Raw genomic sequence first — 14414 nt, 5'->3', positions numbered from 1 at the left:
GAATGCAGATAAAGCACAGAGCAGAAGACTTACAATTCTCCCTCAAGGAGTTCAGTCACAAATTTAATTAACGCCTTATTTTTGGAACGAGCATGAGCAGCAGCGTGGAAGCATGTCCTCTGGAATGGCGGCCAAAGCTTGAAGGGACATGCAAATGTTTAGCATATCTGGCATGTAATTATCTTGCAATATCAACTACAAAAGTGCCATGTGAACGTCTGTTCTCACTTTCGGGTGACATTGTAAATAAGAAGCAGACAGCATTATCTCTTGCAAAAACAAACTTATTTCTCTGAACAATTGGCTGAACAAGGACTGAGTGGACTTGCAGGCTCTAAAATTTTACATTGTTTTGTTTTTGAATACAAGTAATGTAACAAAAATATATATATTTATAAGTTGCGCTTTCACAATAGAGATTACATTACTGTACTTGCATTAGGTGAACTGAGAAATACTATCTCTTTCGTTTACCATTTTTACAGTGCAAATATTTGTAATAAAATATAAAGTGAGTACTGTACACTTTGTATTCTGTGTTATAATTGAAAACAATATATTTGAAAATGTAGAAAAGCATCCAAAATATTTAATAAATTTCAATTGGTATTCTATTGTTTAACAGTGCAATTAAAACTGCAATTAATCGTGACTGATTTTTTTTTGAGTTAATGGTGTGAGTTACTGCGATTAATCGACAAACCTAGTAGCAACATATCATTGTCCTTTTGCTATGTTGCTCCTAAGTGGCTGTTGCTATGAGGAGTGTTGACAATTCACAGTAGAAAAAGTGGTCCTGGGGGGAACACTGCTCATCAGCAGTGGTTGCTTTTAACAAGCTGTTGCTGCAAACAAGCATCTACTGTAGTTCGAATATTCCTCCCTCAAAAACATAATTTCTCTGTCTCTCTCTCTCTCTCAAAAAGACAATTTCCTCTACAGACGTACTGTGACTGCACTGGTGACAGTTCAAATATAAAAATGACATCTCACACAGTCACTCGTCAAACAATTTTCAAGTGTAAAATTTTGAGTATTTTAGAGTTTGGACATTTGTGAGCTTTTCCGGGTGATGTTAACACATTCTTCATAAGGAATACTGAATTCTTGAACAATTTAAAGTCCATGTCTCTGCTCATCCTGAATTCCCTACACAAAATTTCAAAAGATTCTGTTATCACCCAGTCTCTCAAGCACTATCTTAGCAATTTAAAGTTTTTAAACCTCTTCTTAAACTGAATCAAACACATAATTTAAAGAGAAATTTAATATTTCAAAACTTTGCTCAATTTATTATATATTTACCTAACTTTTCCCTGCTCTATTTATTCTGCTTGCAGAGAAAGAATGTCCCATTTATGATAATTTCAAGCTAGATCCATTTTAGCTTAGAACTTTCAACTTTAAATAAAAACATTGTTTCAATTTTCCTAAGGGGCAGTGGAGCAAAACATGCTCAGTTCAATGAATTATAATTCATGCTGAAGTGCAAATGTAACTTTCTTCTGTATTTGAAAAAAATATTGAGTAATATTTTAAACAGTCAGAGAGATGTTTAATTAGAAGGATGTTTTAAATGTAAGCACTTCAGGATTACATAGACACATTCATCTTTCAACAACTTATCACCACAAGGCTGAGTCTAACGTTATCAGTCTTTTAAAATAATTCGAAAGGGAACAAAAAATGTAAGTTAATTGGAACAAGTTCTTTGAAGCAGTTAATTCTGCTGAGGTCTCAGGCATGTAAGTATTGCTTCCTGTTAAAGGGACACCTTGTGTTCAGGAATAAAGTGCTTGTACTAAAATATTCACATTGTAAGAGAAATTCCAAAAAACCTCCTCAGTAGATTTTCCTATACAATTTTTCTGCGAAAACAGACTATTATAAACACGAAGCTGAGTCCTGTACTTTGCTTTTTAAAAAAAGAATATTAGATTCTTTAATTCATGACACTGCCATTTTGGAGCCATCTGAAGAAAAAAAGATCCTTTTAACAATGAAGTAAACATGAATTACTTAATTAATATCTGTGAACTGAATCTGTACCTATGTGTAAATGGCAATGCATTCTGGGTTGGTTCAGCCCTTGGTTCCGAGTTCTGTGTCACTTCCGGAGTTCTTTCATCATCTGTTCCATTAATGCTTTCTGGTGTTAAAGGAGACTGAATGTCCCCTCCTGCGGATTCCTTTAGTGAAAAAAAATTACAATTATACACTAAGCTTATGCCACAATGTGCATAGAAACAATGACAAAATTAACATTTTTAAGTGCATGGTTACTAATTTTAAAATGACATTAAGCTGAGGCACCCAAAATCAGTATACAAATTTGAAAAAAAAAAACCAAACACACCCAAGCTATCATGTGATATGATTCAGAAACTTAATATTATTTGTATGAAAAGATTGTACACATCAATATGTACAATATATCAACAAGTATGCAGTCTCCTCCTTATAGGGTTCCTGGACCTCTTTCCCTTCCTTTATCTTCTACCTACACATAGTACAGACTTTGTCATTGAAAATTCTTCACAACCATGACTACAACTCTTACCATCCACTTTGTATTTTACCATAGTGCAACCACCTTGAAGTATTAAAGCTATTTCTCATTTTACTTTAATCAAAAAATCAAAAGTTGAAAGTGGAAGCATCACTGTTGGTACAATCACAGCTTCAGCTGCACACTAATTACAGTAAAATCTGTACAAGAATCTATCTGCAAACCTTGTTCAGCAGGGTGGCCTGGACCTAGCTAGTGCTGGCCAAGGCAGCTAGTTTATGTACTGACTCAGCCCATGGGCAGCAAGTATAAGAGGCCAGGGGAGGCTAAGCCTCTCCAAGCAGCCTGCCCGCCAAGACCTGGTTCCACTCGTCCTCTTCCCCCAAGGCTCTGCCTCTTCTTGTACCCACTCTGCTTACATGGGAGCCTTGCTGAGGGTGAAGAGGTGTGTACAAACGGTAAGTGGCCAGCTGGGGTGTGTGTGTGCGAGGCGGGGGGGAAATATGAAGAGGTGTGAGCGGCAGGCAGGGGGACTGGAGGAGAAGAGGCGTGTGAGTGGCTTGCCGGTGGGTGAGGAAGAGGCATAAGTAGTGTGTGTGGGGACCTTGGGGAGGGGGCCGAGTGGGGCTGGGACATGGGTGGGCCTTCCCGGGAAGAGGCTGAGAGTGGGCAGGTCTTGGGGCAGGGCCACGGTCCAGGTGCATGCAGCCTCCCCAAATGAAGGAGTCATGCACCGCCCATGACTCAGCCCATCCCTTGAGCAGTCTCCACTCGTGTGGGTCTCTGGATCCCTGACTATACTTAAAGGATATCCACTGCTGTATGGCACTGGTACAATCTCCATCACCACAACACAGGTACATTTGTGTTTTGCTGTCTTTATCAAGCAACCAATATTTATTAAATCCTGGTCATTAGACATATTTCACTGTAATTTTAATTTTAAAAGAAACATCGCTCACTCTGAATCCTAAAACTAGGAATTAGACTTTTTTCACTCACTGTGTATCATTTACCTGACATGAATAGGTTACAGGAAGCACCATGTTTTCCCATGACTAAACACATCCTGTATCTCTAGTGTCACATGCCAATGGCCCCCTCCCTCAGAGTCCCCAGGGAAGGTAGATCAGCACTGTATGTGGCTAATGCTGTTGCAAGCATCACAAAGCATTTTGGGGAGGGTCAAAGGTGAGAAAGTGGGGAATGGAAGATTCTTTTGCAGGAGCACAAGAGGCCAAGGGTGTGAGAAAGCAGAGAACAGGTTAACTCGGCACTTTAGCTAGTTCCATGTGACAATGAGACGCTGGCCCTGGCTCAAGGTCATGGGCTAGACGAAAAATCTACAGACAAGAAATCTACAGCTGCCCAGTCATGAGAAGAGGAGAACTAAGTGGAGCAGAGCTGCAAAGATAACAGCAAAAACAGAGCGAACGGGGCAGCAACGGTGATGGCCAACAGAAGGGAAAACAAATTCTTCAGAGCCAGTGTGTTTTGGGCAGCTGAGAAGGCCACAGCAAGCTGATTGGAACTGGTACAAAGAGCACCAGGCAGAGAGGGGCCTGGACGACAACACCCACAAAGGAACCCAAGACTTAAAAACCCTCCCGAGAGCTGGAGCAATTTGGAGATTACAGCGGATTCCCTGGACAACCTGGGCCCAGGGCAAAAACTTCCATCCACCCCTCCCCTCTCTTCTTCTTACATGACACCAGACCTGGCCAGTCGTGGGTAGTGCGAGTGAGAGTATGAAAGTGGGTTAGGCCTTGGGGCTCTAATGCTTTCTTTTTTTCTCTGAGTGACGTGGGAGCGTTCCCAGCACTCTCTGCTGTATTTTATTAATAAAGCTTTAAAAAAATTAGACCCTTTGGTGTGCTTCATCATCTTCTCCCTGAGATCCTGAGGCATCAGCCTGATCAACTGATGCCTTCAGGCAGATTGGTAACAAAAATCTGTCACACTAGCACTTCCTATACCTCTGAATTAAGGATGTGGGGGGAAGGTGGGTGACAAAAGCTATTGTTACGTAACCCTAAGGGCTGAAGCTATGAAAAGGCTGCACTTGTAAGAGTAATGTCTATCCTCCCCATCCCCTTGATTACACTGACCTCAACGGGAACTGAAGGCCACAGAACCTTGTTAAAGGTGCTCACAACTGTAAAGGACGAGGCCCTCATTGTGCACATTCTTCCCCATTTAGTTTTATTCCCTAAAAACAAAGCTATAATTTACAAGTATTAGCCCTTTTGAGCTGCCACTTCTGAATCTGACCCAGTTACTCCAAATCACTAAATCTGCAGGAAAAGTTGACAAGGTTATCGAGACAGAAGCAGACCACAAAGTTCCAATTTCAGATGACAAACAACAATAGTTTTCTTTACCTGCACTGAAAGTGGAGGTTTCCTTTCCCTCCCCACAGGACAGATATTGTGTAATCAAAAATATTCAAGTCAAAACTTGTTAGTTTCAACTTGACCTTTACAAGAGCGTTGAAACATGGTTGACAAATGCTTAATAACTGTTAACATTTTTCTTTTGATTCATATATGCAGTGTTTATATCTTAAAGAGCTGCAAAAGCGGCATGATACAAACTTACCTTTTAACAGTTTTCTGTAATACTTGACTTATAGTTGTATTATGTTAAATGTTTTGGTTTTTAAAAAAAAATAAAAAAAATAAAGTCACACAATACACAAGTATTCCCCTCCCTTCCTCCCACTTCAGTCCAGAATGAAAAGTCTATTAACTCAAATTATAGGGAGTACACACTTCTCTCTTTCAATCTTGTTACCATTTCTGTGCCCAAAACTACTTTCTTTGTTTGTACTATAGTGAAACTCAGAATTTAGTCTTAACTACAGTGAATCATAGAATATCAAGGTTGGAAGGGACCTCAGGAGATCATCTAGTCCAACCCCCTGCTCAATGCAGGACCAATTCCCAACTAAATCATCCCAGCCAAGGCTTTGTCAAGCCTGAGCTTAAAAACCGCTAAGGAAGGAGATTCCACCACCTCCCTAGGTAACCCATTCCAGTGCTTCACCACTCTGAGTGAAAAAGTTTTTCCTAATATCCAACCTAAACCTCCCCTACTGCAACTTGAGACCATTACTTCTTGTTCTGTCATCCAGTACCACTGAGAACAGTCTAGATCCATGAATGTTAAAGGCAGAACAGTCTCAAGTGGGAAAAAACTAGTTTAAGAACACTGCTGCCAGAAGGTTTGGGAGAAATACATACAGGCATATATTATGCTATTATATGTAAAAGAGACAGCCCAAATTTTGTCCTCAGATACATAAAGTAACTTCTGCTGACATTAGATAAAAAGGCACAACTATTTGAGGTCAGAACTTATCCTAAACATGAAAATTTTTAGTTCAGTTTAACTTAAAGAATTCCATAAATTACATTTAGCACCATTTTGGGGGTAAAGCAAGTTAAGCTATTTTAAGTACAATGGACTTCTGTTGACAAATCAGTATACTTCATTTTAATTATTCCATCCAAATCCATACAGATCTCAGAGATGAAATCTGTATCTTGAAAGGCTAGATCAGTTTCGAGTAGCCATTTTTCCAATAAGGTTGGTCAATCAAATTATAATTAGTGCTCTCATATAATTAGAGCTTCCACTAGATATTAAATTCTTTACCTACAGCCAACTGGTATTCCAAAAGTGAGAAATTCTTTCCTGCCTTTGAAAACATCAAAGACTGTTTCTAATCTGATCTTTTCAAACAAATTCTCACCATCTTAATCAGTATGAAAGTTAAATCAAATTGTCACATATGGGACTAACTTCTGGAAAGTACCATCAATATATGTGATCAGGAAAGACAAATTCTACTGAACATAAAAGCAATAATTCTCTCTCAGCTGTCTGGGTAGTGGAGCATACCCACTTGGGGTTGGAAAGGAATTTTCCCCCAGGTCAGATTGACAAAGATCTTGGAGAGTTTTAAACTTCCTCTGCAGCACAAGGCCTGGGTCACTTGCTGGTTTGCACAAGAGTAAATGGTGGATTCTCTGTAACTTCAAGTCTTGAAAAATCAAGATTTGAGGATTTCTGGAAATGGCAGAAGTGCTAAATAACTTGTTCGTTTCAATTTTCACAAAAAAGTTTAGTACCGATTGAACCTCTAACGTAGTAAATGCGAGTGAAAATGAGGTGGGATCAGAGGCTAAAAACAGGGAAAGAACAAGTTAAAAATTACTTAGAAAAGTTAGATGTCTTCAAGTCACCAGGGCCTGATGAAATACATCCTTGAATAGTCAAGGAGCTGACTGAGGAGATAGCTGAGACATTAGTGATTATCTTTGAAAAGTCATGGAAGATGGGAGAGATTCCAGAGGACTGGAAAACATCAAATAGGGTGCCAATCTATAAAGAGGAAAATAAGGACAACCCAGGGAATTACAGACCAGTCAGCTGAACTTCAGTACCCAAAAATATAATGGAACAAATAATTAAGCAATCAATTTGCAAACACCTAGAAGATAATAAGATAAGTAACAGTCAGCATGGATTTGTCAAGAACAAATTATGTCACACCAACTTAATAGCTTTCTTTGACAAAGTAACAAGCTTTGTGGATGGGGAGGAAGCGGTAGATGTAGTATATCTTGACTTTAGTAAGGCTTTTGATACTGTCTTGCAGAACCATCTCATAAACAAACAAGGGAACTGCAACCTAGAAGGAGCTATTATAAGGTGGGTGCATAACAGGTTGGAAAAGCATTCCCAAGAGTAGTTATCGGTGGTTCACAGTCAAGTTGGAAAGGCATATCAAATGGGGTCCCACAGGGATCAATTCTGGGTCTGGTTCTGTTTAATATCTTCAATTATTTAGATAATGGCACAGAGAGTATACTTATATAGTTTGCAGAGGATACCAAACTGGGACAGGCTGCAAGTGCTTTGGAGAATAGGATTAGAATTCAAAGTGATCTGGATAAATTGGAGAAATGGTCTGAAGTAAATAGGATGAAATTCAGTAAGGACAAATGCAAAGTATTCCACCTAGGAAGGAACAATCAGTTGCATACATACAAAATGGTAAATGAATGCATAGGAAAAAGTACTGCACCAAAAAAGGATCTGGGGCTCAGAGTGGACCACAAGCTAAATATGAGTCAGTATAACATATTACTGAAAAAGCAAACATCGTTCTGGAATGTATTAGCAGGAGTGTTGTAAGCAAGACACAACAAGTAGTACTTCTGCTCTACTCCGCACTGATTAGGCCTCAGCTGGAGTATTGTGTCCAGTTCTGGGCACCATATCTCTCAGGAAAGATGTGGACAAATCAGAGAATGTCCAGAGAAGACATTCAATTTTTTTTTATTGAATGGCCTAGAAAACATGACCTATGAGGGGAGATTGAGAAAACTGGGTTTGTTTAGTCTGAAGAAGAGAAGACAGAGGGGACAGCATAACAGTTTTCAAGTATATAAAAGGTTGCTATAAGGATGAGGGAGAAAAATTGTTCTCAACCTCGGAGGATAGGACAAGAAGCAATGGGCTTAAATTGCAGCACAGGCAGTTTAGATTGAACATTAGGAATAATCACCCTGACAGTTAGGAAGTTTAACACTGGAATAAATTGCCTAGGGAGGCTGTGGAATCTCTATCACTGGAGAGGTTTTAACAGCAGATTAGACAACCACCTTTCAGGGATGGTCTAGATAATACTTAGTCCTGCCTTGAGTGCAGGGGACTGGACTAGATGTCCTCCTGAGGTCCATTCCAGTCATATGATTCTATGACAATAATGCCTTTGTTGCTACAGTAATTGAGAATCAGACCCTAAATGTCTACTTTGAACACTGACATGGCAGCAGACTATAAAGCATTTTAAAAAAAGAACAGTAAAACTGGAGAAAAAAGTCATTTTAAAAACACTAAGCAACACTCAGTACATTACTGAAACCTGGTGGGAAGATTCCTATTATTGGAACATGAATATGAATGGTTATGACCTTCTTAAAGAGGACTGTGGGGGCAAAGGGGGAGGGGGAGTGGCACTCTGTCAAAAATAGCATTACAGTAGAACCTCAGAACAGCTTGGGAATGGAGGTTGTTCGTAACTCTGAAATGTTCATAACTCTGAACAAAGCATTATGGTTGTTCTTTCAAAAGTTTTACAACTGAACATTGACTTACTATAGCTTTAAAACTTTACTGTGCAGAAGAAAAATGCTGCTTTCCTTTTTTGTAGTTTATGTTTAACACAGCACTGTACTGTATTTGCTTTTTTCCCACTCTCTGATGCTGCCTGATTGTGCACTTCTGGTTCCAAATGAAACGTGTGGTTGACTGGTCAGTTCATAACTCTGGTGTTCATAATTCTGTGGTTCTACTGTACTTGTTTCCAGGTCACTGACAACTCTGAAGCAAATGACCTTTAATGCTTATGGATTAGTGTTCTAACAGATAAGACACAAGATGGGGTAACTAGCTGGTATCTGCTACAGATCACCAAATCACACTAGAGAACAGAATGACTGGCTCCTTATTCACTTATCTATAATGTGTAGGGAAAAAAAGTTGCATTGACATAGGAGACTTCAATCCAAGTGACATGCTGGAGGGGTCTCACCGCCAATACTAAAACATCTTTCGAATTTCTAAAAAAATATAGATATCAATTTCTTAACTCAAAAAGTGCTGCACCCACCACAGGGAAATTCTGTTCAGGACTTCGTCTTGACAGAGACAAATGAACTGATCTCAGAACTCAAAATGAGTGGCTGCTTTAAGTACAACTAATCATGACTTAATTCTGTTTATACAAGTTCAATCAATTCCAAGCCAGTAACATATGTGCTTGTTGCTTTAAAAGGGTCAATTTCACATAGCAGAAAATAATTGAGAGTCAAGTCAGCTAGAAGAAAAAAAAATTTAAACAGAAAAATACTAATGATAATTGGGAATTGTTTAAGCATATTTTACTAGATGTCCAAAGAGCCACAGTGGAGAAAGGCTACACTGGTTTAAAATGCTATAGTTCAAGCACAGCTATTGGACTTGAAGCACGAATTAAGTCCTATGGCCTGTGTTAGTAGTCTAGTGTGACCACTTGCATTATACAATGGTCACTGCCTGCCAAATAATAGATTTTGTTTATGTATTTAATAATTTAAGCTATAAAGACCTGATCTCAGATCAAACCGTAAAACCCACCTGTGAAGGTGTACTTGTTAGCTCCATCTTTTCTTGTGATTTCTCCTTTGCTAATCGTGCAGCTTCTTTGAATTCCTGAAATTTTTCTGCAAACTGAAGGTACACGTTTAAAAAGATTATAGTACAAATACAAAATAATTGTTACAAAACATCTTACAAAATAAGACCACTACAGATTCAGTCAGTCAAGGGTTTTTCCCTTAGTAAATGACCATTTACCCAAACTGTGTTGTATTATTTATGGTACATGAGTTTACATACACTTAAAAAGCCATTTGTATGTTAGCAATACAGACACGCCCATCAGCAAATAACTACATTAAAATTGTGATATACCAACAAACTATAATGCTATACACAAATGAAAAAAGTGTGAAAAAGCCACTTCAAGCATGGGTATTAGGTTTGTTAGGTAGCCTTGAAAAGCTTCCTTGAAGTTTGAAATTAATTTTTCTCCTTACAGATGTTGAGATGGATGTAAAACCCACTGAAGTCAATAGGAGTCTCTTGATTTTCAATAGCCTTAATCCTTTCTCATATGGAAAATATACTGATTTCTCTCCATACCTTGGCTAAAACTGAAACTCAAATGGGTGAAAAAAAATCAACCAGAGGAATACTAAACCAAATTAATCTCTGATGTAGCTCCACTGAAGTCAATGGAGTTACATGAAGTATCAATTTGTTTCATTATGTCTAAGTAAATATTTAGCTCAGATTAATTTCAAGGATTACTATTCACATACTTTGCTTCATGAATTTTCATAAAAGGTCAATGTTTCCGGCACAGATTCTTCTTCTTGAAAACTGTTCAACTAGTTCTAATAGTGATTGAGAAATTATTCTGAATTAAATGTTAAATTTAAACATGATGGATTAATCTTTTGAGCAACTTTATTAAAGTAATGGAATTACAGAGATGAATTTGGCTTGATGTGCCTAAACCTGATGAGCACTGCACTCAGCATAGTACCCAAGCAACTGTTTTTATTTGAATTATGATTTTCTAATTAAGACCTCCCTGAAAACAACTGGTTTTGAAGCAACATCTGATTAAAGAGTTTGCAAAAATATTTTAATTTCTCTGATACTGGTATACTCTGTTATTTTTGGTTGTTTTTTTACACTGCCTATGATCACATGGATTTGGAGGGAATGGAAGATGTTATTGTATTATATAACTTTCTCACCTGTTTTTAAGAAAAACCTGACCTGTTGCCAAAGATCTAGAAATGGAGACAAAGCAGGCACCAGTTTCTCAGAATGAAAGCAATTCTGAATAACTTAATCCAGAGGTCAACTGCTCAGCTACTGTAAATAAACCTGTTTTCTAGATGGTCCACTAAAGTCTGGAGGAATATGGTATCCTCCTCACGGGAATTGTATCAATTTTCAATAAAACTCAGATTTATTTGCCTGGAGATGTGAGAAAGCGTACAGAATTACATCTCCTTCCTCTCAAGTCTCAGAAGGAGGTGATTTAGAGAGAAAATGAGTCAGGAGAGTTTTTCAAGAAGTTTAGGCCTCTTTCCTGAAACACACTGCAGATTCCTAACAGGAATCTGATTATAACAAGGATTTCTCTTTTCCTAGAGAAAGGTAAATTCAAGAAAGCTGTGCTAGATCATTCTGCCCTTCATATCCTAGTACAAGAGAGCTGGTTCTCTCCTTCAGACAATAAAATATTTTGAGTTGAGTTCTTAAAAACCAAATATAAACATTTACCAAAAGAAGAGCAAACTAGTGTCATCTAAAATAGACAATCATTACTTCCTACACAAAAAAGGCAGAAAATGCCAATCACCTTGGAGAACTTGGTTCCTTTCAAAAAACCCTCCCACCAGGTACTGACCTTGAACAAAAACAGTGATGTACTCTAAATTGAGTGAGAAGGGATGGAAAAGACTGGTGACAGTATGACCAAGTAGAAGCTGAGGAATGACCCCAAATGCAAATGTGGAAAGCCTTCCGTCAAGGTTCCTTCCCCACTCTGAACTTTAGCATACAGATGTGGGGACCTGCATGGACACTTCTAAGCTTAGTTACTAGTTTAGATTTGGTATCACTGCCACCATCCAGAATTTTCAGTGTCTGGATCACTCCCTATCCCCTCAAAAAAACTTTCCCCTTCCTTGGGTAGCCTTGAGGGACTTCACCGATTCCCTGGTGAACACAGATCCAAACCCCTTGGAACTTAAAACAAGGAAAAATCAATCAGGTATTAAGAAAAAAAAGGCTTTTAATTAAAGAAAAGAAAGGTAAAAATCATCTCTGTAAAATCAGGATAGAAAATACTTTACAGGGTAATCAGATTCATATAGCCCAGAGGAACCTCCTCTAGCCTTAGGTTCAAAGTTACAGCAAACAGAGGTAAAATCCTCTCAGCAAAAAGGAACATTTACAAGTTGAGAAAACAAAAATAAGACTAACACAACTTGCCTGGCTGTTATGTACAAGTTTGAAACATGAGAAACTGGTTCAGAAAGATTTGGAGAGCCTGGATTGATGTCTGGTCGCTCTTAGTCCCAAGAGCGAACAACTCCCAAACAAAGAGCAAACACAAAAAAGACTTCCCCCCACCAAGATTTGAAAGTATCTTGTCCCCTTATTGGTCCTCTGGTCAGGTGTCAGCCAGGTTTACTGAGCTTCTTAACCTTTTACAGGTAAAAGAGGCATTAACCCTTAACTATCTGTTTATGACACGCCCTCCAAATCTCAGACAGTGTTGAACCACACTGGCGGTGATTTCTTCCAAGAACTTTAGAACAAACAGGTTAATAAACGACATGCACCTTTACATATACTACTTATTATGTAAAACAACAACAAGATTTTTTACATTTCAAGGACAATTTTTAACCAGTGGATTCTGGGAAACTTTCACGGGAGAGTGCATCAGCTACTTTGTTAGAAGCTCCTGAAATGTGTTGAATTTCAAAATCAAAATCTTGGAGAGCTAAGCTCCACCAAAGTAGTTTTTTGTTTCTCTTGGCAGTATGAAGCCACTTTAGCGCAGCATGGTTGGTTTGTAGCTGGAAGCGCCGTCCCCAAACGTATGGGCATAGCTTTTCCAGGGCATACACAATGGCGTAGCATTCTTTTTCAGGGATTGACCAGTGGCTTGCCTTCTCAGACAGTTTTTGCTGAGAAACACAACAGGATGGAATTTTTGATCCGATCCTTCCTGCATTAAAACTGCTCCTACATCACGCTCAGATGCATCCGTGGTTACTAGGAATGGTTTGTCAAAGTCTGGGGCCCTTAGCACATGGTCAGACATAAGTGTCGCCTTAAGCTGGGTAAAGGCCTTCTGACACTTATCAGTCCACTGAACTGCGTTTGGCTGTGTTTTTCTGGTCAGGTCTGTTAGTGGGGCAACGATTTGGCTGTAGTGTGGTACATATCGCCTGTAATATCCAGCCAAGCCTAAGAAGGATTGGACCTGTTTCTCTGACCTTGGGACAGGCCACTTTTGGATAGCATCCACTTTGGCCTGTAGGGGGTTTATCGTTCCTTGACCCACCTGGTGCCCCAGGTAAGTCACTCTGTTTTGGCCTATTTGACACTTTTTAGCCTTAACAGTTAGTCCTCCTGCCTGATGTGCTCGAAGACTTTTTCCAAGTGTTCCAGGTTTTCTGCCCATGAATCAGAAAAAATGGCCACATCATTGAGGTTGGCAACTGCATATTCTCCCAATCCTGCTAGGAGACCATCTACAAGTCTTTGGAAGGTGGCGGGTGCATTTCGCAGCCCAAAAGGAAGCATATTAAATTCATACACCCCTGCATGGGTGACGAATGCTGACCTTTCCTTGGTGGGTTCATCTAGCGGTACTTGCCAGTGCCCCTTGGTTAAGTCTAATGTAGAAATGAACTGGGCATGTCCCAATTTCTCCAATAGCTCAGCGATGCGTGGCACTGGACAGCTGTCGGGACAAGTTACAGCATTTAGCTTACGGTAGTCCATGCAAAAGCATATTTCCCCATCTGGTTTGGGAACTAGAACCACTGGAGATGCCCATGCACTGTTAGAGGGGTGGATTATACCCATCTGTAGCATGCTTTGGATCTCTTGTTCTATAGCACCTTGGGCATGAGGAGACACCCGGTAGGGTGGGGTTCTAACTGGGTGAGCATTACCTGTGTCAATGGAGTTGTCATAAACAGATAGCTAAGGGTTAATGTCTCTTTCACCTGGAAAGGAGTAACCTGAAACACCTGACCAGAGGACCAATCAGGAAACAAGACTTTTTCAAATCTGGGTGAAGGGAAGTTTTGGGGTGTGAGTTCTTTGTTCTTGGTCTTGGTTCGGTGACCCTTTCAGCTCTGAGAGTGATCTCTCTCTATCTCCAAGCTTTCTAATCTTCTGTTTCCAAGTTGTAAGTACAAGGATAGTAAGACAATAGGTTTATATTGTTTTTCTTGTATTTACATGTGTGTAGTTGCTGGAATGTGTTAAATTGTATTCTTTTTGAATAAGGCTGTTTATTCACTTTTTTCTCTTAAGCAATTGACCATGTACATTGTCACCATGATACAGAGCCTATTTTTAAATGTCCTTTTTCTTTCTTTTTATATAAAGCTTTCTCTTTTTAAGACCTGTTGAAGTTTTTTCTTTAGTGGGGACTCCAGGGAATTGAGTCTGCAGCTCACCAGGGAATTGGTGGGAGGAAGGAGTCAGGGGGAAAATCTCTTGGTGTTAGATTTACTAAGCCTGA

At 39.2% G+C, this 14414-nt stretch overlaps 1 protein-coding gene across 2 annotated transcripts in view; it reads right to left on the bottom strand.

Annotated features, from left to right (window-relative positions):
* The window catches only part of HOMER1 (homer scaffold protein 1), a 152421-nt gene that overhangs the window by 71305 nt on the left and 66702 nt on the right, over window positions 1–14414 (bottom strand). For both annotated transcript variants that reach the window (XM_050947069.1, XM_050947068.1), the window contains exons 4-5: window positions 9698–9790; window positions 2050–2189 (exon numbers count right to left, since the gene is read on the bottom strand). In XM_050947069.1, the coding sequence (XP_050803026.1) occupies window positions 2050–2189; window positions 9698–9790 (233 nt within the window). The remainder of the gene's footprint in view (window positions 1–2049; window positions 2190–9697; window positions 9791–14414) is intronic.

This window comes from Gopherus flavomarginatus, chromosome 3, assembly GCF_025201925.1.
Source record: "Gopherus flavomarginatus isolate rGopFla2 chromosome 3, rGopFla2.mat.asm, whole genome shotgun sequence".
In the NCBI taxonomy this organism is placed as follows: Eukaryota; Metazoa; Chordata; order Testudines; family Testudinidae; genus Gopherus; species Gopherus flavomarginatus.
The sequence above is the reverse complement of the archived record's forward strand: the minus strand, read 5'-3'. Positions and strand labels throughout refer to the sequence as shown.